Source organism: Heterocephalus glaber, unplaced genomic scaffold, assembly GCF_053883595.1.
Source record: "Heterocephalus glaber isolate CG9 unplaced genomic scaffold, H.glaber_assembly_v1.0 deba00001564, whole genome shotgun sequence".
Lineage (NCBI taxonomy): Eukaryota > Metazoa > Chordata > Mammalia > Rodentia > Bathyergidae > Heterocephalus > Heterocephalus glaber.
The window spans coordinates 19,704,410-19,727,217 of NW_028258351.1; the positions used below are offsets into that span (position 1 = coordinate 19,704,410).

The 22,808-nt window shown below is 48.6% G+C and overlaps 1 protein-coding gene across 2 annotated transcripts; it reads right to left on the reverse strand.

Moving 5' to 3' along the window:
- Positions 1 to 467: 467 nt before the first annotated feature.
- Aloxe3 (arachidonate epidermal lipoxygenase 3) lies at positions 468 to 22,808 on the reverse strand. 2 transcript variants are annotated; one of them, XM_004857474.3, is made up of 15 exons: positions 22,280 to 22,808; positions 21,491 to 21,695; positions 20,390 to 20,471; positions 19,320 to 19,439; positions 18,860 to 18,985; positions 16,248 to 16,351; positions 15,617 to 15,789; positions 14,761 to 14,904; positions 14,477 to 14,680; positions 14,295 to 14,381; positions 13,695 to 13,864; positions 12,995 to 13,116; positions 6,655 to 6,755; positions 5,928 to 6,098; positions 468 to 1,356 (listed from the first exon to the last, which is right to left on the reverse strand). In XM_004857474.3, the coding sequence occupies exons 1-15, from the start codon at positions 22,424 to 22,426 to the stop codon at positions 1,177 to 1,179; spliced, it is 2,136 nt and encodes a 711-aa protein (XP_004857531.2). In that variant the 5' UTR covers positions 22,427 to 22,808; the 3' UTR covers positions 468 to 1,176. The 2 variants fall into 2 exon arrangements, with proteins under 2 accessions (XP_004857531.2, XP_087047916.1); XM_087191790.1 differs by having other exon boundaries at positions 19,320 to 19,443; positions 22,280 to 22,464.

Below are 22,808 nucleotides of genomic sequence, written 5' to 3' on the forward strand. Positions count from 1 at the left end.
TCCAGAGTGGGGAGGCAGAGAGCACCCCAGAGGGCCCCATGCCAGCCTGGACATGGCCGAACCTCTTCTGCACATAACTCAGCTCAAACATCCTGTGGCTCCACCCACCCACGAGAGGGCCAGGCATGAGTTTTCTGTGTCCAGGAGTGGAACTGGATTTCAGTGGCAACACTAACAACCACCACACCCTGAAGCCAGATTCTGAGGCTTTGCAAAATGCCAGGGGTTTTGACCTGTCCCTTGAGTTCAGGTGTCCTTCACCTCCTAATGACAGGCTCTAGGTGGTGAAGGTAAGAATACAGGGCTCAGCTGGGTGGAGGGTTGAGCTGGGACACTGCCTGTCTCTAGAACCCACAGCTGATGGACTCGCTGCTCCTACCTGCCTGGCACTTCCACCCCTAGCCACCCCCACTCACACACACATGCTCACATGCAAGCACAAATATCATCAAAACAGAAAAATGAAATAGGAGCCAAATATGTCAGCTTTTACTGAACTCACTTGTTTTAAAGAAAAAAGAAAAACATGAGATGAGAATGAGGTAGAATGAGAGCTGGAGAAAGATTCCACATCCATGCCCAGGCCAGGGAACTTGTCCCCCAGAACCTTAGTTAGATGTCCAGGAGAGCTGGGCTCCAATTCTTCCCCTACTTTCAAGGTGCCAGGAACAAAGGGGACCTGATGATCCAGGCACACAGCTCTTCTGTGCCCAGTTTCCAGGCTCTTCCACAGAAGGAAGCCAGGTTGGCTGGTCTTAGGCTTACAGGAAAGAAGAATCAAAATGACATGGTAGGAGCAAATGTGGGAATGCGGGGGACTGGGAAGGAAAGCTTGGAGATCAAGGCTGGGCATCCCAATGGGAGGAAGTAGATTTCCACAAGAGGCTGGAACAGGAGGCTACCCAGAGTGGGGCAAAGGGTATAGAAGTTCCTTCCTTTTCCAGCAGTCTATTGTGCATTCAACCTTAGTCCTAGGTTTTTACCCTGGACACTGCTAGACTGGTCTCTCACAGCTCAGGACACAGCTAGAGCCATCTTGGCTGGAAAAAGTCTCTATATAGAGAGAGGAAGATTCAAACTGAGAATAGGGAGGAGGGAAGAGTCTGGAAAACTCTGATAAGCTGGCCTTCTTCATGCTTGGACTTTCCTTTCTTCTGAAGTGGTTTGAGGCGGAAGTTAGATGGAGACACTGTTCTCAATGAGGGGGGGGTCCAGGTAGGCATAGGGCAGTGGCAGGCCCTGGTTCCGCTCCCTGATGTCTCTTGAGATCTGGGCCAGGCGGCTCTGGAAGGCGGTGATGCTCCGCTGTGGCACTTCCTCTGTGAAGTGTTGATCTGGGTAGGTGCCCAGGGGCCTCTGGGAGAGAACCAGGTGGGAGGTCAGGATGATGTTCAAAATGGAACAGAGAATAATGCAGGACCATGGATGGCAACAAATACAATCAAGGTGGCTTCGAAAGGCATGACCTAATCGCAGCCATTGAAATCATACCGCCAATCTACCATTCCATGCAATCTGATGGAAAACATCCCCCAACATCCAAAGCCACATAGCCTAGAGGAAAGAATGTGACTTTGGAGCCAGGAAACCTAAATTCAGTGCTCCTTTTGCTGAAAATCCTTTGTATGTTACTGTGACTCTTTGAAACTCAATTCCTGCATCTGAAAGTAGATGGATTGAAATGGAAAATCCATAAAGTCCCTTTCTAGTGCCTAATCTACTCTTTGAACAAAGAGCACACAACTGCATTCATCACACAGCTGATACTAACACAGACACTCTAACAAATAGGCCTGAGAATACAACTATTACGTCACAATTTCACAAAACTCAACCTCTGAGAACAGCCACAGTCTGGTTCTGAGGTATCTTCCAATCAACTACATAATCAGTTTTGCCAACACCGTCACCATCACACTTTACAGCACAGCCAGCCATAATCAACACATGCCACAGTGACCTTCAGTGGACACTGTCCTATGTACAGGAATGTCCCTCCCTCATGATCCCATCACACATCACTCCACTGTTCTGATGTACGGGCTCTGCCTCCTAACCAGCACATCCTTTCCAGCTAACATAACCTTCATGAAACACAGCTGTTATCAGTACTGCTGATGTTTAAAAAATTTGTTTCTGGGGCCCAGGATTTAGCTCAGTGGTTCCGCTGCCTGCCTTGCAAGCACAAGGACCGGAGTTTGATCCGCAGTACCAGAAAAAAAATGTTTCTTGTTTTAATTGCATTGGCAAAGCCCTTCGGAACAGTGTTAAATAATTGCAGCCATAATAGGTATTATTTTCCTGTCCCTGGTTTTCATGAGGAGGCATCTATTATTTCACCATTAGTACAGTGTCATTTTATTTTCCCCTCTGTGGTTCTGGGGATGAGACCCAGGGCCTCACACATGCTAGGCAAGTGTTTTACTGTACCACTGAGCAGCATCTCTAGGCCCAGGGTTGTCTTAAATATATTTTTATAAAAACCCCTCCAGGGGCTTTCATTTTATTCTGAGTTTTTATTAGTATTGACTGTTCATGCCAATTAAATGCTTCTCCAGCATGTACCAAGATGATTATATGTTATCATTCTTTATTGATGTGATAAACTATCTTGCTACATTTCATAAGTTTGAACCAACCTTTCATTTCTAGAATAAACTGTACTTCATCATGGCACATTATTATTTTAGTATACAATATTGCCCTTCACTGGCTGATTTGTTTCTTTAGTTCTTTAATCTTTTGTAGTACTGGGGATTGCATCCAAGGCCTTAACACTGAGCTACAGCTTATTTTTTATTTTGAGACAGGGTCTTGTGAAGTTGCTAAATTGCCTAGGCTAGACTCAAACTTGCAATCTTCCTGCCTCAGCCTCCCAGAGTTCTGGGATGACAAGCATGCATCTCCTTGCCTGACTTCATTTTCTTAATAACAGCTCACAGATAAACCCTCTACCTGAACCATACACCGTGGCCCTTAAGACAGATACTCTTATCATTCTCACTTTACAAATAATGAAAATGAAACTTGGGCCAAATTACATGTCCAAGATCATACAGGGTTTGGGGACAGGGTGTGGACCTCGGACCGGAGTCCACACTGAGACTACCTCCCTTCTAGGTTACTGCCCTTTCCAGTACTTGAATGAGCATTCTGCAATCCCGAGAAATGATTCAGGCAGATTACACCTTTGTCTATGCTTTCAAAGAGCTTGAAGAACTTAGAAATTACTTGTCCCTTAAAGGTTTGAAATAAGCAGATCTTTTATAGCCTTTTACACTAATGTTTGCTTTTCATCATAATCTTTTACATTTATGTTTGGTTTTCATTTCCTCTGAAGTTTCAGTTGTTTGTTTTCCTAGAAAAAAGAAAATCTTCATTTTATCTAGATTTCCAAATTTTCATGCACAAAACTGTAAGCAATATTCTTTTATCATTTAAAAACCCTCTGTATTTGGCTATGCGCCCCTTCCCCCTCCTAGTATTGTGTATACATGGGGTTTTTTTCTTGATTAGGATTGTCTATAGTTTCTTTATATTAATATTGGTCTTTCCAAAGATCCAGTTCTCACAAGACTCATATCCAATTCCCAAAACTATAGTGTAGTCATCAAAGAGCAGAACCCAGAAGTATGACAGACAACTCAAACCCTACTTCCCAGCTATGTGATGGTGAGAAATTCCTTACTCTGAACCTCAGTTTTCTTCCCCTGTAAGTGAAACTACCATGTATTGAACGTGTATCTGCCAGCACTATACTAAGCATTTTAAATATATTTATTTGGTTTATATTTTTAAATAGTACGCATAAAGAATCTGACTTAATAACTGAGACAGGATAGATTCTCAATAAGTGACAGCTGCTATTGTTGTTGTACGTTTCCAAGTTAAACTTCTCACTGGCTAATGAGGAGGGAACCCTCTACCCTCATCCTCTTGCCTACTTTTGTCCCCCTGGGCACAGAAAGGGGCAGGATTCAGAAACAAACTCCTGCCATTCTAAGGACAGAGGGTGGTAGGTAAAATTTCCTAGACAGATCAAGTGTGGTGGCACACACCTGTAATCTGAGCACTCTAGGAGTCTGAGCCAAGAGCATCAAAAGTTTGAGCCCAACCTGGGCAACTAACCAACTTAGTGAGGCCTTGTCTCAAAATAAAAAAATTTAAGTGGACTGGGGCTGTAGCTCAGTGTGAAGGCCCTGGGTTCAATCCCCAGTGTTGTGATTTGGGTCTAGATCTCCCACCAAAGCCTTATGAGGTTATAGGTGGCTTTCTCAGAGGTGGCTGAATCTAGAGTGCATGATGCTGGGATTAAGGGCGTGTGATTACTAAACCAGTAGACTGATTGTTTTGGCACTGCCTAATCCCCGTAGTCTGGACAAAAGGGGCAGAAAGGTACTGTTAAGGTCCTTTGGAGCTTTGCTACCTTCAGGCTGCTATGAACTGCTGCTCCTCTGCCATGTGCCACCCTGCCTTGGAGCCAGCTGATTATGGAAGCCTCTACAAACTGAGCTAAATAAACCTGTCCCCTTTTAACTTCAGGTGTTAGGTATTTTGTCTGAGCAATAAGAAAAGTAACTAAGACACCTAGTCCCACAATAAAATAAACTTTTAAAATATATAAAACCTTTTCTGAGTCAAGCATGGTGATATGTACCTGTAGTCCCAGCCACTCAGGAGGCTGAGGCAAAAGAATCACTTGGCCCAAGAAGTTTGAGGCCAGCCTAGGGAACATAATGAGGGCCCCCACATCTCCAAAACAACAAAAACACAAACAAAACACCCTGCTAAGAAAATATTTGCCACCTTTCTAGCACCAGATGGAGTCAAGCTTGAGAAATGAGGATGTTAACATGTCCGAGAACTGTGACCAAGACCAGGAGGCAGAGCCATGACTGACAATGTGTGAATGGCTGTGACCATAATTGGTGATGAAAGCACTGTTCACCTGGCCTAAGCTACTTAACTGCCTGCTCTCTCTCCCATCTCCAAACTGCCTTCTCACCCATTCGCACAGGCACCGGAACATGCTAATCGAAACAAACTAAGCCATGCCATCTTGGCTTAAAGCTCCTAAGGGGCCTTCCCATTGTCCTCTCAGTCAATACTATGCAGACAAAGCCCTACCTTCCTCTCCACCTGCCATTTTGCTGCACTGAACCGTGGTGAGTGACTCTCCCCTCCACTCCTTGGCTGTGTCCTTCCTTCTGCCTAGAAACCAACCCTGCCCCCGCCTTTCCCCAACTTCTACTTGTCTCACAGGTTTCAGCTTAGATGTCACTTCCTCCACTAAGCCTTCCAGGGTTTTCCCAGACCTAGTTAGGGTCTACAGGGCCCCATTCTTACCTCTGTCCCTAGATGTAAGATTGTGGACAAGGCTCATGGCTTGTTCCACTCAGTATCTAACAGACCACACATACTTGGAAAACATGTGTTGAATGGAGAAATGAACATATAAGTGCTTTCTACAAGACTGTGGTGTCCTTCTTTATTTATCAACATGTCTCTTCTACCAGACCATAGACTTCTTAAAGGCAGGCAGATCTCACTCAGCTTTGTGTGCCTGGTGCTCAGTGCTATGCTGACACATAGCGGATTACCCAGAAATGTCTGCTTAATGTTTGGATGAATGCATGAATGATTGATGGATAAATGAGTTATTGGGTAGATGGATGGATGGATGAATGGATAAATGGATGGATGGTTAAACTTGTGAATTGGATGGGAGTTGTGATCCATTTATAAAACTGGTATTTCCCTCAACATATGTTCTTGGGGATCAAGTATTATTCCCTAAAGAAACTAAAGAACACAAGCAGCACTGCAGTGAGCACAAATCCCAGCAGTCAGTCCTCAACTCCCCATGAAACAGTCCCGATGCCCAGGCCCTGCAAAATACCCCCCAAATTTCCATCCCATATACTTACCTGGTCCTTAGGCTCTTGGCTGACCAACCAGAAGAGGAGAAGGTTGTTACAGGTGACATTCACTTCTGGGAGGGTTTCCAAGTAACTCTTCAGGGTAGTGGTCCCCTTGTTCTGAGGTGGGGGCTGCCTCATGGATGATGGGGCATTGGGCATCCAGGCCCCAAAGTCATGCTGTAAAGACACACACACACACCCCATGTGGATCAAATAGCCACCAGAAGGCAAGAACCAGCTCCCTCTTCATCATTCCTCATCCCACCTCTACTATCCCAAGTCTCACAGTTGGGAAATGAGGGTATCATGGAAAGTTCCAGAGTGGGGCAGGAGCCCAGCTCACCCCTTGTCATTCCCCACCCAGTGTTCCAGGACTGGGTGGAGTGAGTCACCAGGGAGGGAGGAGAACCCAGAGAGGAAGTAATCCTAGAAAAGGGCCTTGGGCTGGCATGCCATACAGCACAACCTGATTGTCCACCTGACCCAGTACTAACCAAGACAGGAGCCACAGATTGTACTGGCAACATAACTCCAATTTGAGTTGACATTTCCACCTTGGACCCAGCTCCACCCAGCCATCACTCAACAAGGGACATTCACTCCACCCAGGCACCATTTCAACCCTAACTCTGACTCACCCTTGCTCTCAACCAGAATTCTGGCCACAAGTCCATTGCCAAGCCCAACACCTTTAGTGGCCTGATACCCCTAGGTCTTCCCTCTGCAGACTCACCTGCCCACTATTGACAGCGGCGTGCTGGGCAGAACAGTTGAAGATAATTGCAGTCAGGTACTTCACCAGCTGTCCTGGGGTGCACAGCCGGTTTGGGAATCCTATGTGGGGAAGAGGAGGGTGTGGAGGGAGGTACTGAATTCCCAGGGGCAGCTCAGGGTGGGGCTCACTGCAGGTGGAAGAGTGAGGGAGTAAGAGCTAGACACTGGCTCTAACTGTCTTTAAGATTAGGGGTGGGATGAAGTCAGGGGTAGCCATCACCAAGTGCTGTGGTCTCTGAAGGGGATCTCAGAGGTGAGTCCTGTGTTGGGACCAGAAAGTGCCCAGCCGGGATTCATAATGGAGCCAGGGTCAAGTCAAGCACCAAATTGCCTTTGCCTGACCTCCAAGGCACTCTTATCTGCAGCCCATACTAGTACTTAATGATTTAATTCTACTCAATTTACCAAGATCTGTCCAAGCACCCAGTATCGAATCACCCTCTGCTGGGTTTAGCGGGAGAGACAGTGTGTTACTCAAAGGCATACAGTGATGGAATCAGAAAGAAGCATCAGTGCTGGCCCTTGGCTCTTAGGAGAGAAGGCAGGAAGGACAGAAAATGGCACTGGGGCTAGAGTGGTCAGAAGGACCCTTCCTGGAGGAAGAGAAGGGGCCTCCACAAGTTAAGAGATGGGTGATATTGGAATGAAAAAAAGATGACAAAATCTAAGCACAGTGGCACCCACCTGTAGTCCCAGTTATTTGGGAAGCTAAGCCAGGAGTATCAGTTGAGCCTAATGAGTGTGGTGGCTCATGCCTCTGATCCCAGTATTCGGGAGGCTGAGGCAGGAGGATCACCATGAGTTCAAGGCCAGACTGGCTACACAGTGAGCTCAAGGCCAGCCTGAATTACATAGCAAGACCCTGTCTCAAAAAATAAAAATAGAAAGATGACAGAGAAAAGCGTTGTCGGGGTGGAGGGAGAAGAGCTCAGCCCTCATTCTTTTTTGGGATTGAACTTGGGTCCTTCCGCTTGCGCAGCAGGCAGCAAAACCACTGAGCTAAATCCCCAGCCCTCAGCCTTCATTCTTGCTGTCTGTGCCACATTGACCTCATCCAAGTCCCTGGCTTTACCCACCTCCCACTCACTGCTGATGCCAAACTCACATCCCCAGCTGTGCCTGGTTCCTGAGCCCCTAGACTCAGGAGTGGGCATAAATCTGCAGCTGCTTACCTGATCTTCCCACCTGAGTGTCTGCAAGACATCTCAAACCTGCCATTGCAAAACCAAATGCTTCACTCCTACCCCCACACTCCCCAACCTGGTCTTCCCTTATAGTCGGCCCTCTGTAGGTACGTGTTCCACATCTGTGGGTTCAACCAACCTCAGATCATAATATTTGAGAAGTATTAAATATTTGGGGGGAAATTATGTCATACTAAACATGTATACACTTTTTTCTTGTTGCTATTTCCTAAACTACACTGTATGAAATCTATTTACAAGGTATTTACATTGTATTTGGTATTAGAAGTAGCCTTAAAATGATTTAGAGTATGTGGGAAGCTATGAATCAATTCTCTGCAAATATTACACCATTTTACAAAAAGGATTTGCGCATCTGAGGATCTTGGCATCTGTGGGAGTCCTGAAACTAGCTCCCTGTGGTTACGGATGGGCAACCGGGCCCCTCCTCCAATCATGCAGACCAAAGTTATCTTTGCTCTCCCACTCTACACATCAACAAAGACTTCCAGGAGTGAGGCTCTCCTCACCATCTGCGTCTCCGCCTCTCTCCAGTCACCACCACCTCTCTCCTGGATGAATCCTGCTACTTCCACCCTTGCCCCTTATAGCCAGTTCATCTCATATGACAGCGAGAGTGGCCCATTTAAATCATAAATCAGGGGTTGGGGATGTAGCTCAGTGGTAGAGTGCTTACCTAGTGTGCCTGAGGCCCTGGGTTAGATCTCCAGCACCAAGGGGATAAGTGATAAATCAGATAATGTCATTCTTCGATAGAACTTTCTAAGGGCTTCCTCTCACTTACCTTACCATGGCCCTACTTGATCTGGCTCCTTCTCATTTGTGTCCTAACTTTTTTTCCCTTCACTTACTCCACTTGAGCTGCACAGGTCTTCCTGCTATTCCTCAAACATACCAGTGCACGCAGACCTGAGGACCTTTACATATACTGCACCTCTGACTCCACACTTTTATCCCAGTTATTCACAGAAGAAGCTCCTTACTTCCTTCAGGTCTCTGTCCATGTGTCTGCTCCTCAGAGAGGACTTCCTGGACCACCTGTCTGAAATAACCCCTCTCATGCTGTTTTGTTTTTCTTCCTAGCCTTCTTAATCACTTGACATATTTGCTTGTTGATTATCAGTGTCTCTCTGAAAGAATGTGAAGCTTGTATGAAGGCCAGGATTTTTGTCTGTTTGTTCACTGTGAAATGACAGCATCTAGACCAACACTTAACAAATATTAAGAAAGCAGTAATTATTGGTTGAGTGAAGCAAATGGATGAGAGGGTAAGGAGCCAGAGTGGGAAGGCATGGGGCATAGAAAAGGTGAGGGGACAGGGAGGGGACCTAATTGGAGGTGAGGCTGCAGCAATATGCTGGGGCATGTGATTTCTGGGCAGGCCTGGCGAGGTAGCAGCCAGGGCCCAGGAGAGGGGAGCTGGCAGAGAAGCAGCTGCCACAATCAGGATCACTAGGGTGGTGACAATGGGAAATGATTGGAACAATAGGGACTCGCTACCTTGCTGGAATTAGGAAGACAGAGGTAGGAACATGACTCCAAGAGGGCTCTAAGGTTTGGAGTCAGGCTGAGCAGAGAGAGGTTGGAAGAAGGATGGGGCATCTGCCTGGGAGTGAATGGGAATGTTCTATTCATGGTCGACTGTCTAATCTTGGAGGCTGGGAATAATAAAGTAAAGACGGAATCAGACTATCTATGGGAATTTTTCTATAGTTCATATTATTACTTCCCCTCATAATATGGAAGTTAAAGTGAGACTGACAAGTTAATAAGTGTGCTTTACCTTTAAATATATGAATCCAAAATAAGTTTGTACTAGTGGGAAGAGTTGTTGACAGTCTGAAGATGTTCTGCTATATCAGAGATAAACTAAATATAGTAAGATAGGCAAAAGGTGGTCATGGAGGTGCACACCAGTAATCCCAGCTATACAGGAGACTGAGACAGGAGGCTGGGAAGTTTGAGTCCAGCCTGGGCAACTTAGTGAGAAAGACCTTGTATCAAAATGTCAAAAAAATAAAAAAGGCTGGGCATGTAGATCAGTGCTCCCTGGGTTCAATCCCCAGTACTGCATAAATAAAATAGGAGAGTTGAATCAACAGTATTAGGTCCCAGTCTGGTTCTTAAATAGGAAACAAATTCCTCAGTCAAAAGCAGTTAGATTGGGACTGTTGAGGACTAACAGTGAGTTTGCAAAACAAAAGGAAAGATTACCCTTTAAAAATCCAAGAGAAGAACCTGGGGTTTAGCTCAGGGGCGCCACACCTGCCTGGCAAGGGCAAGGTCCTGAGTTCGATCCCCAGTACAAAACAAATCCAAGAGAGATCTGGCTGATAACACTTTAACCTAGAAATCACTCTTGGCATCTCAACCAGTGAGACAACCTGACCTCATGTGCTTCCCAGATGAATCAACACAGAAGGCAGAGAACATCACCTGAGAAATATTCTTGACAAAAATGTGCAACCCTTAAGATACTCCTTCCAACTTACAAAAAACACAGGAGACAGAGGAACAAAATGACACCATGAGAGGCTGGGAATTTAGCTCAGTGGTTTCAGTGCCTTCCTTGCAAGTGCAAGGTCCCGAGTTCAATCCCAGGCACCAAAACAAAACAAAACAAAAAAGAGAAGATGATACCATAAGAAAGGAATCTGATAAATTCAGAAGGTGAGACATTCTGCAGAACAATTAGTCCAAGGCTCTTCCATAAGTCCTTGTGGTGTGATTTTTTAAAATGCAGAGTAAGGGAGGGAGGAGTGAAGGGAAGGGAAGGGGGTATAGAGAAGAAGGAGGAGGAGGGGGAGGAGGAGAGGGAGGAGGGGGGAGGGGGAGGGGAGGGGGAGGAGGAGGGGGCAAAGAAAATAGAGCTTTTGCAAATGGGAAGGGGACCAAGAGTTGGAAGGAGCAGGGAGGCCTAGGGGACAAAAAGAATTGATGTATTATATATGTGTACCAACTCCCCATGATAGAAAGGTAATCATATATACTGCAAACATCTGCTAATAAATGTTTTAACATAAAATAAGGCAAAGAGGAAGCAGTACTCTTCTAAGTTAAAAGAGACTTTAGAGTAAAACCAAACAAACAAAATACAGTCCTTGATTGGCTTTCGAGTCAACAGGACCAACTGGAAGAAAAAAGGACAAGTTGGGGATATTTGAGCATGGATTAGATATGAGGGTGACCCTGGAGATTTTTGTCAATCTTGTTAAATATAGGGCTGGGGATGTAGCTCAGTGGTACAGCACTTGCCTAGAATGGGTGAGACCCTGGGCTCTATCCCCAAAACTATAAGAAATTTAAATTTTAAAAAATGTTAAGGGCTAGGGATTTAGCTCAATGGTTCTGCTGCTTTCCCTGCAAGCACAAGGACCTGACTTTGATCCCTGATACCAAAAAAAGTTAAGAGATTACATTAGAAATTATTGTCAGTTAAAAAAAAAAAGAAAGAAAGAAATTATTGTCAGTTTTGTTAAGGGATTTGAGTGTAACTCAGTAGCTGAGTACATGAAGTGCAAGGCCCTGGGTTCCATCCCTAGGACTTCACTGAACTTAATGTCAGCATGTGGTTGTGTAGAAGAATTTTTTTGTTTGTTTGTTTGCTTGTTTGTTTGGAGATAGGGTCTCACTAAGTCACCAAATTGCCCAGGCTGAGCTCAAGCCTCAGCCTCCCAGAGTGCTGGGATTATGGGTGTAGGAAAATTATCATTATTGAAAAGGCATAGGCCGGGGATTAGCTCAGTGGTTCCAGCACCTGCCCCGAAAGCACAAGGTCCAGAGTTCGATCTCTGGCACCAACAAAAAAAGAAAAAGGCATATTGACTAGGGGTGAAATAAGAGGACTGCAACTTACTTTACAAGGCTTTGGCAATAAACAAAAGCAACAGATTAATCAAATATGGCAACACGTTGCCCAGTGTTAAATCTAGTGGGTGGGTAACACCGGTTGGTTATATTCTCTACTGTCCAGTACACTGGAAACTTTTGTTTAAAAGCAAGGCAAAGCTCTGACCCTACTGGTTAGGACTACAACAGCTGTTCTATCTGCAGGTGACCTGAGACACCTCCCCCACTCCCCCACCCCCCAGTCCTCTGTGCAACCAGAAGCACTAACCCAGCTGAAAGCTACATTCCTGTGGAGAGAAGTCTCAGACCAGGGCTGGGGGACCTGGAGGACAGACATTTGAGCCACTTTAACCTCAGCAAGGCCAGAAGTCACTCTATAAAATTAACTTGTAATTTTCATGTGCTGGTCATAACATCGTCAAGAGTGAGAGGCCAAAAAGAAAAGTCCTTCAGACTTGGGAAGAGGTGAGATTTCTGACTCTGGAAATCAGCTACAGAGGAGAAACAGAAGATTGATTCATTCCATTAGGGAGGAGAAAAAGAGGAATCAGAGAGCCAAGGCAAGCCAAGAGCTGGGACAGGGAGGTGGCTAGGACCCAGGAAGAAGCTGGAGGGTCAGAAGGCCAAATCCTCCCAGGAGCAGAACAAAGATCAAAGAAAGAAAGTGGGCTGGAGCATCTGCCTGACACTGAATTTAAGGAAAGGAGGCTGAGAGGGGCCTCTGGGGTTGGTGATTCTCAGAGCCCTCTCAGCCAGTGTCAGAAGACAGGGGAGAGCAAAGGCTGGAGGAAAGGTATGAGTCAGGAGTCTGGCAGCAGCAAGGCCCACTCGATGAAGTGAAGAGAGATTGGTGACTAGAGGGACCACTTGGCAGAACAGGCACAAGAGGGTACGAGAAAAATTTCCAGAATCCTTTGAAGTCAGAGGTGCCTCCTACCACATGCTGCAGATTGACAGAGCTCGGCAAGCTGAGTGAATGGATGGCTTTATGTGAATGTGGCAAGACCAGAGGGGCACTGTTGAAAAGCAAGGGTGTGGGAGACAATCAAAGCTGGCCTGGGGTCCTGCTTTTGCAGCCTTCTCTGTTCCTATTTCCTCATCCGCTAAGTGGGACAGTAATACTATGAGTTTCAAAGTCAAAATATGATAATAAGAAGAATTGATTTAAACACGAGTGGAGAATTCAGTTGCTATGACCCTGTGCCAGGGGATGGGGACTGGGAAGGAGTAACAGAGAAGAGGTACCTGAGCTCTCCCGGCCCAGGAACGCCTGAGTAAAAATCTCGCTGACCCAGGCCTGCAGCTCCGAGTCCTGCTGCACAGAATCATCACTGGGATAATAGTAGCCCACGATGTCTGAGACAAAGCTGCAGGGAAGAGACGGTGGTGCCCCTGGAGGAACCTCGGAGCCCTGCCTGCCCACAGTGCCAAGGCCCACTGCCACTTGGGCTGGGGAGAGGCAGATAGACAGAGTCCACTGAGAGTCCATGGTGGTTCAGTCCATGAGCTCCTGATCCAGTTGGAACCCGAGTATCCTGGTTTCCCTTAAGTCTCATCCCCCCTCCCGAATTAAGAATGCTCCCTCCTACACAGGAGCCTGACAGAGAATTCACTGGGAAGAGTCTGCCTCGTGCTGTCCTCCCCTTCAGCATGAAGCAGCCCAGAGGAGGAAGCCCTGCCTGGCTGCCTGCCGTCCCCAACCATCCTTAGCTGTTGGATGGCCCGGCCTCTTTTCCCTTCTTCCACTGCATTCACATGCACCAACCTCTCTGTAGCTCACAGCTACCAGCCATTCCACAGGGGACCCTAACTCCAATTCCCACCTTTGGACAGTCCCTATGCTGACTGGAGTCTGCGAGCACCTGGAATCCCTAGCCCCAAGTGCCCCAGCTGGCATGGGCACAGCCCTGGTGGGGCGAGAGGGGCTGCCCTGCTGGGCTCACACCTCTCAATGGCTGCCCAGATCTTCAGGCCGTCATCTCGGTAGTAGTAGTTGGGAATGGTTAGGACACCGCGGGCCCGAAGGCTATCCGGAAGGCAGAAATTGGTGTAGGTGAAGTGGGCCAGATGGGTCCTCATGAGGTAGAGGAGGCCGCACCTCCCGATAGACGTGACCTGCAGACACAATACAGCTCTGCTCCCGGGCTGGCCCAATCTCTGCCCAGGGCCTGGGGACCACACTGGGGCTTTCGCTGTTCACTAAGCCGTCCACACCCATTTGGGCCTGCCTCAATGCAGACTGCGTGGGCTGCGGCCCTACTACGTGCATAATAGAGATCCTCAGATATTGGATAAGAAAAGAATACACTGAAAGCCGGAGCAGCAAGAACCTGGCTGGGCGCAGGCTCCTCTAGGAGTAATGCTGGGGCTGGAGCCACCCTGCCTGCAAAACCGCTTCAGGGGGTGGAACGCGAGAGTGGACCTCATGGGCGGAGCAAGTGGGGAGGGCGGGGCTTTCGGGAAGGGCCAGGTGGAGATTATCCAACTGTTTTGAGCCTGTGGGCGCGGCCAGAAGGGCCATTCTCCCAGGGTAAGGAGACCACACCTGGTCCACGAGGCCGTCGGGATTGAGCAGCGTGGCCCTGGCAATGGTGTTCACCTGCAGCGTGTAGCGAGTGTGGGGAAGCAGGAGCTGCGAGCAGAATGAGGTCACGTGAGTCCAAAGTCAAGGAAGAAGGCCGCCTGGGTCCCTCACCCAGTTTGGTCCCTTCCCTGCATGGCACCAACCTTAAAGATAGGATGGCAGAGCGGCAGCTGACGCAGGGTGGCCATGGAGAAGGCCTCGCACAGCAAATGCGTGCACAAAAAGTGCGTGTTGTTCTCATGCACCAAGAACTCTGAGTTACGCACCCACGTCTTGGCCAGCAGCCAGTCCCACTCGGAGTCAGTGGGCAGGAAGATGGGGCTATCGGACCCGGGGATTTGGCTGAGCTGCGAGAGTGATAAGGAGGTGAGGCTCAACACTGTTGGTCCCCTGAGCCCGACACCCCGAAGCCCCGCCCCAGGCTCACCTGGATGGCCAGTGGCAGCAGCGCCCCCTGAGGGTTGAGCCACAGCAAGCAGAGTGGGGCGGCCACGTACTGCTGGCGGCCGTTTAAACAGTGGACCGGGACATCGGCAAGGATCCAGTAATCAGCAAGGAAGATGTTGCCTCTCTGGAAAAGGCGCACAGAAGGCTAAGCGCGCCCTTCGCACCCGCGCTCTGCCTCCCTATCGGCTCTGTGCCGCAAGAACGAGCTAAAGTCCCCAGTGTGGCCTCAGCAATTCTTGATGCCTGGGCTAAGGGCCAACGCTGGGTACCGCACCCTTCCCAGAATGTGCAGAATGAGGTCCAGATGAGTCTCTCCTTGTGTAACCTCTCACCTGATCTCTCTCCAGTGTCCAGGACAAGCCAGCGTCCTCTTTCCTGCACACCTAGTTCTCCCTACTGTCACCTCCCCCTTTGATATCTGACCTCAGTGTATTCAACAATAACAAAATCAACACACAGTGAGAATCAACTAACCTGCTGAAAATGTCTGAGGCATGGCTGCCCCAGAGAGAGAGGGTCTTCACCTACCCCCATGCCCTCAGAGCTCTTAGTCCTCCATGATTGTTCCAGCTACATGTGGAGGCCTTCCCATTGGCCTGTTTTTCAGGCCTCAACATTGGGATCTTCCAGGCCCCAAAACAGGCCTCAGATCATCCCAAGCCCCATCTTGCCCTTATCTCCATCTGCTCAAGTTGAAAGATGCAGGAACAGGGCTGCACAGGGGATGAGGTCCCCAGGCCTAGGCCATTCTGTCTTTGTCCACATTCATTCTTTGTCCATAATGGCCACCCAGTTGCCTCCCTCCTATCAAGCCCACTACCAACGTCCTCACCCACCTCTAGCTCTGTCTGCAGACAGGTGTCTGGTCCCAGCAAGGGGGCCACCATGTCATTGGTGACAGGCAGCTTGCTGGGCAAGCTGGAGAGGCAATGGAGCATGACAGGATTGACGCCATTCAGGTACTGGTACCCAAAGAAGTTGTCCTCACACCAGTGCTCTGTGACATACTCTAAGGAGCAAGAGAGGGGACCAGAAGGTCTGGAAATTACTTTCCTAGATTCTGGTCCTGTCCAGCCCTTTGCTCATCACTGTGGTTTAGGTTTTCTCCCAGTATCTTTATGAGGTAGGTACATTTTTGGTTGACTGTTAGACACTGAGGGTCTGAGAGACTTGCCTGCTTGAGTGGCAGAGCAGGGATTTGAACCTAAGCCCTTCTGGCCCCAAAGCCCAGAACATCTGGTTGCAGGAGTAGGGAAGTGTGTTGTGTGCTCCTAATCAGGATTCTCACTGACGTATTCTTATCCTCCCCATCAGAGGAGGTGCCTGGGTTTGCAAGGGGATCCTGGGAGGTCCAGGAGCATCTCCCACTCAAATTCAGCAGTCTCCCAGGAAAGACTGGGTCAGGGAGGAAAGAGACTGGCATGAGGCAAGGTGAAGGATAGGCATCCCCTGCCTGGCTCTGCACACCTGTAGTGAAGGTCTTGTGGCACCAGAAGATATTCCGAATGTCATCCAGCTTCTTCCAGGAACCCTTTCGGTTCAGAAGCCCCCGAATCTTCATGCCCAAGGACCTGTGGGAGAGAGGAAGATGAGAATGGGTGTTGGCAGCTGTTGGAAGCCCTGTGTCCCCAGCCTGGGGAGAACTAGGGAGTCATCCCCTAAATGAGAGGTACCTAAGAATCCACACAGGAAACAAGCCTAGTACTCCACTGAGGCTCTGTAGACTGAGGAGTTCCTGGTTCAAATGGAAACATCCCTAGGAGGAGTACTGGTGCCTCTGGCCCCCTGGTGCAGATAAGCCACCATCACTGGGGTTTTGGCTGCTTTCTCCAAGTGTCATCCTTGTCATAGATCTTCACCCCATCCCTGGCCTACAAGACAAAGCCCCAGCTGTGAATCCTGGCTGATTCGTGAAGTTTCCCACCAGCCAGTTTCTACCAACTTTTCCAGCTTTTTCTCCCACCCCGTGCTCTAAACAAGGCTGACCAAGGCCTGCTCTCCAGTCATAACCAAGCACATACTTTGTGTACTACTGAACTGGTGAAAGTAGAGCTGTCAAGCAGAGAGATAGGCCCTCTTTCTGGATGTCTATACTGTTTGATTTTGGGTTTTTTGGTACCGGGGATCAAACTTGGGTCCTTGGGCTTGCAAGGCAGGCAGCGGAACCACTGAGCTAAATCCCCGGCCCTTGATTTTTTTTTTTAAAGTAAATATCTTTTTACAATGGAGGGAATGGCTGAAATTAAATTGGCTTTCCCTCACTTTCAGGGCTCTGTTCCAGCTGGGTCTCCCCTAGAAAGCCATCTCTACTATAGGAGGTCTCTCTGTTCTTCTAGATACATCTAAGATGCAGAGTCCTTTATGAAGCCTGTCTGGCCCCCTCTAAAACACATACCTTGGATCTTTCACAAAACACTTACCTTTCCCCGCATTACATTATAAACACAGGACACATATAACGGCCTCCATTTGGCTGTGAGCTCCTTAGGGCAAGATCTCGGCTCTGTGTGCCCTAACACACCCTCCTCCTAATAACCACTCACCAAGTGTACTTAACCAAAGGAAAGGGGATGAAGCCCGGAACAGGTAGGCTTGTAGTAGTCAGTAAGAGACATGAGTATGTCCTGAAGACTGTGGCAACTGGGGAAGGCAGAGGGCAAGTGGCAGGGGGAGGGATTAACAATCTGTCAGGCCCAGGGTGGAGACTGCCTATCTCACAAAGTGCTTGCTCACTTACTGTACCAACATCTGCTCGGTGCCCAGCTATCAAAACCCAAGAGATGAGAAAAACCAGCCAGGAACTCAACCATGAGAGAAGCTAAGGAGGCAAATAAAGGGGAGTAAAAAAGACTTCACTTGACAAGTCCCCTCCTCCACAAATGTCCTTCAGAACACTGTGCAGTCGCCCCACCCTCAGGTCTCCAAGCAGCTCCCTGTTCCCACTGGCTCTTCTCAGAGCCCTCACTGGTGGTGCTGTGGTCTTCCGGGTTCTACTCTCCCTACTCCTCCACATCCCCCCGGGAACCAGCTCAAGGGCACTCTCTGTCTCCTCAGATGCCCCTCTGACCCTTCAGTCATGCTAGAGGCTCACAACCTCTTCTTTTCCTGAAGCCTGGCGCATGCGTGGCCTTCTGCGTACTCCATCCACCTCAGACACTCCTGAGCTCTTGTTCATCCCTTATGTCCACTTCCTGTCCCACTTGTCCTCAGAAAGAATCATTCCAAGCACAGAAGTCCAGGAGATGAGGCCCAAGCACTTGTCTTGGTTGCCTCTGGGGCTCCACATGCAGCCCCTTCTTGGTTGGCCAGCTGAGTCTCCCATTCCCACCTAAGTAGTTGGCCAACTGTCCCCAACCTGTGTTTGGACTGTAAGTAGTACCTGCCTACTGTTCCCTCATCTCTTCTCTCCACAGACCTACCACTTGGACCCAGCTGACACCTGTCCTCTCTAGTCACCCGAGGGTTAACTGAACTCCTCCCTCCAGCCACATCACACTTAGAGCCCCAGCTGTTTACTTAAACTTCTGATGACTGCTACTGCTAATTAACTGCATTCATGCCTCCTGAGTGAAGCCGTGCATTCCTCCTGGCCAAAGGCTATTTTCAAATACTAGTACCAGGGAACCCCTATTGAGAGATTATTTTGTCCTGGGTAATTATCTCATTTCATTTTCCTCAACATCTATGAGGTAGGAATGGACATTATTTGTCTTTTAACAAGTGAGGAAATTGTTTAGAGACTAAGTGAAAAATTAACGGCGCATAGCTAAAAAATATTAGTTCTGGGACTTGAACTTGAAGTTGTCTGGCTCCATCTCCTTAAAGCTAAGGGCTAGGCCTCTCTGTCTTATTAGACACGGCCCCACCAGTAGTCCCTGGATCATGCGCTAAGTGTTCTGAGAGGTGCAAAGTAGGCAGAGGGGAGGAGACTAAGGAGCAAGGGAAAAGGAGATCGGGGGACAAAAAGAGGGAGTGAGAGAGAAGAATGGTGTAGGGAGAGGGCCTGGGGAGCAGGGACATGAGATGTGCACAAAGGGACAGGGCAGTGAGCAAGGGTAGAGAGAGGACAGTGGTCTCACGCGGGAATGGCATTGAAGAGCAACGACGCTGTCTTGGTGGCTGAGTAGCGGATGTTGGGCTCCATGTGCAGCAGGGACGGGATGTCAATTTTCATGGGGAATCCAGGCAGGTACCGATTCCCAGGGCTGGGGATAAGGGGAGTAGAAAGACAGATACTGGTCAGTGGGACCTGCAGCCTCTCCTTTTAATTCCTTCCCTCGGTCCTGCCCCCTCATCCCCAGTCCCCAGGTTCCTCCTTTCTCCTGGCTCGTCCCTTGCCCTTTCTGCTCCAGATCTGAAATGACCTTTTCACTTTCATCCTCTCTGTCAGACCCCATCCCCAGTCCCCTCTGTTCCTGACACTTGAATGAAACGGTATTTTGATATAGACCCCAACTCCTCCATCCAGGCTGCCCAGTCTCATCTGGCCCTCCTTCCACCTCACTCCCCTCTACCTCATTCCCAAGCCCCAGTCCGCACCTGTCACCCTGGTCTGCACAAGGTATCGTCTTGGTCAAGGCAAATTTCTTGTCTGATTCCATTTCCTCAAAGCTGCTGACATCCACCATTCGAGGGAAGCCAGGGGCATAGATCTTCCAGCTGCCTGGGAAAAGATGCAGATCAAGCAGAGATGGCAGGTCAAGCTTGGGATAAACACCCTTAGCTTTTCAATTTTAATTTTGTTTTATTTGTTTGTCAGTGGTGGTACTGAGGATTGAAACCAGGGGCTTTGCACTCTCTTGGCACCTATTTTTTTCTTTCCCTCTTTTCGGAGACAAGGCCTCACTGAATTGCTACATTGCCCAAACCAGGCTCCAATTTACAATTCTCCTGAGCCAGCCTTTCATGGTGCTAGGATTACAGGCATGCACCACCACACCCAACTCAAGCTTCAATTTTAAAGAATTGATTTCAGATTAAAACTCCATAGACTACTCATTTTCTAGGTATGTGACCAAGAATTGGATTTTCTCCATCAATGCACTGGGCTTCAGATTAGGATTTGCAGCAGGTGGGGAGTTGAATCCAGGGCCTTGTGCATGCCGCTGAACTACACCCCAGTCCCCAGGATAGCATTGGAGGATGACATAAATGCCCAAACTGGTTTAGAAAGGGGTTTGTGTTGAGATTAAGATCACGATGGGTTTGAGGATGAGGCTGAGGATGGGTTGAGGTTGGTAAGCACTAGCCTAGAGTCACTCGTGATATGGGATCTGGGTTAAATCAGGAACATTTAGGGGGAGTATGGATTTGTTGATGATATTGGGATAGTTATTTTGGGGGTTTTTATGTTTATTTTGTTTTTGTTTTGTTTGGGTGCTGGGGATGAAACCCAGGCATTCTAGGCAAGTGCTCTACCACTGAGCTATAGCTACATTTCCATCCAGAGATAATTGTTGATATTGGTTTCTTGGGGTCACCATTAGAGTAGGGTTAGGTTTAAATGAGTCTTGACCAGAGTTGGGATCCCAAGCCTGGGACTGACGTCAGCATTAGGAACAATTTGATTAAGGGTGAGGTCAGAATAAACACGGGAAAAGAAACATCACCGATAGCATCCTTGTCTGGCCTGGAGCTCTCGCTTCCTCTGATCCAAGAGCAGGGGGAGGGAGTCCTGACAAATGGTTCTCGCTGTGGGGAATGAAAATCATTCTTCATATAAGTCTCTTCTCAAACCACACCCCCTCCTGCAAATCTTCCTAAATCCCCTAACCCTTGAGCCCAGCCCCACAGCCACCTACATATGAGCTGCATGGGGGATGCCCCTGTGCTCTTCGTCATTCATCAGGGATTTGAGACAACTGTACCCTCAAATTATAATGATCTTCCTTATAACAGGTTCCACATGTACCTTCTTTCTAATCTGGACACTCCTTGAAGGCAGAAATCATGCTATATTCATGTTTTGTATTTGAAGAATCTTGCATGGTACCTAACACCATGCCCATAACAAGCACTTGATAAATGACTGGTGAATAAATATATTTTGTGAAGTTGTGGATGTACTGTGATGACAGATGGGGCTTTACAGTGAAGTCTATGAAGAGCTCACATGCCTCACTTTGACCTAGAATGTCCATTTTTCATCCCTGAGACTCATCTCAATGCACAGAGCAGGCCTAATGTTGCCTCCATGGGCCAGACAGATTTGGAGGCAGAAGAGACTGGACCCCAGCATCCTAGAAATCCTGCACAAATTTAACAAAGGACCCTCACTCACCCCCAAGGGACTTCAGCCATGCTAGCAAACCCAGAAAAAAGAGACAGGGCCTCTCCAACTAAATTCTCCAAACACAGAGGAATTCTATTGAGGTCTAATTAGCTTGCAGGTTAATTTCTCCCTAGGCTCCAGAGGAACACTCTGAGAAAGTCCAGAGAAAGTCTGTGGTAAGCAGACTGCTTGTTGTATGTAAGTGTATGTTTACACAAGCATACAAATGTGCATGTCCTTGTGTGCCTCTGGAGGAGCAAATACTGCCCAGAAAGCCCTTGCACTCCAGGGCTTTACTGAAAAACTTTCATAATGTATCTACTTGGGAGCCTAGCATTCCTAAAGCCAACCCTATTGCCTACATAGTGGGCTCTGGGACACCCCATCCCTAATCCCAAAAGACTTTCACAGTATAGTGCAGCTTTCTCCTCTGGCCCACCTGTTCCTGGACGCAGCTCCATGGTGCAGTAGCCCTCGATCCACTGATAGCAGGGAAAGGGGATGACAGTGCCATCTGGGGCAATGACAATGATGTTGCTGCAGTACCAGGAGTCCTTTCGGAAGAAGGCAAAGCGCTCCTTGTGCAGACGCAGCAGCAAGAGTTCACCCAGCTCTGCTGAGCAGCGCACCTTGTACTTCTGCACCTGAAGCAACCAATGGAGCAAGCAAGTGAGAGGCCGGGAACTACCCAGTCCATCCTTGCATCTTGCAAGGTGCAGGACACCTTCGTCTATGCTGACCCATGTAGTGCCTTTATATGAATGAGAAAAAGACAGCCCTCCATTTAGGAGGAAGCAGGATCCCCGGTGGTGTGTGAGCAGAGTGTCCCTGGATTTCCCTAGCTACCTTGGCCAGCAGGGCTCCCTTGTATAGCCACCAGCAAACAGCTGTGCTGTTCAAGAAGGTGGGCAGATTCCTCCCTACCACCCAGAGGAAAGCCAGGCTGCCACCGGAAGGGACTGGCTCAAAGCCCGGTCAATTATGGGAGGAGCCAGGAAGCCAAAGGAAGTCCAGGACCCCTGCCCAATCCTCCTTCCACTTCACAGCCCCACCTGGGTAGGTTTGTCATCCCAGAAAAGGCAGAGAACACAAAAGGAATGGTGACTAGGCCAGTGTGAGCACCCCGGTTTAGCAAGGTTTGATGAATTGGGCAGGAAAGATCCTCCCCTCCTTCAGGATCCCCTAGAAGCTCTTCCCCAGAGTTTGTACCTCTCTCCCTTATACTCACCGATCCAGGGGTGAAGTCCCTGCCCACTCGATCCAGCAGCTGCTTGGGGCTCTCACCACACGTGCCCACCAGTGTGGCAGAGATGTTGTCCAGTGTGCCGGCCTTCAGGTAGGGACCAGTGGTCACACACAGGCGGTACACTGCCATGATGAGAGGCAAGGACGGGTGCCCAGCAACGCTGGCCTGGAGGAGGCGAGCGAAACCCAAGCGGGGGCGCTGCTGGATGGGTGCGAGGGGGCTGGGGAAATGTTGGACTGAGGAAGGACTCAGCTGTCTCTAGGATACTCCTGGGCTCTCTCTCACCGAAGCGCTGGGCAGGCTGCTCTGGTTCACTCTCCCCGCCTAGTCTTGCACCCCTACACTTGTTTGTGTGCCTCTGGCACAGCCGGTCCCTTGGCTGACTCACCAGATAAATATCAGAAATCTAGGTCCACTGGGGCGGGAGGGACCAAATACTAGAATGGAAGCAGGGAGACCGTGATGCCTGTATGCTTGCAACACTGCCCTCTGCCTAGTCAGGCACTCGACT

Coding starts and splice junctions, on each gene's coding strand:
- Aloxe3 (XM_004857474.3), bottom strand. CDS start 22,426: ATGGCAGTGTACCGCCTGTGTGTGACCACTGGTCCCTACCTGAAGGCC. Junction 21,696..22,279: donor GGGACTTCACCCCTGGATCG/GTGAGTATAAGG, acceptor TGGTTGCTTCAG/GTGCAGAAGTACAAGGTGCG. Junction 1,357..5,927: donor GCCAAGAGCCTAAGGACCAG/GTAAGTATATGG, acceptor GTTCTCTCCCAG/AGGCCCCTGGGCACCTACCC.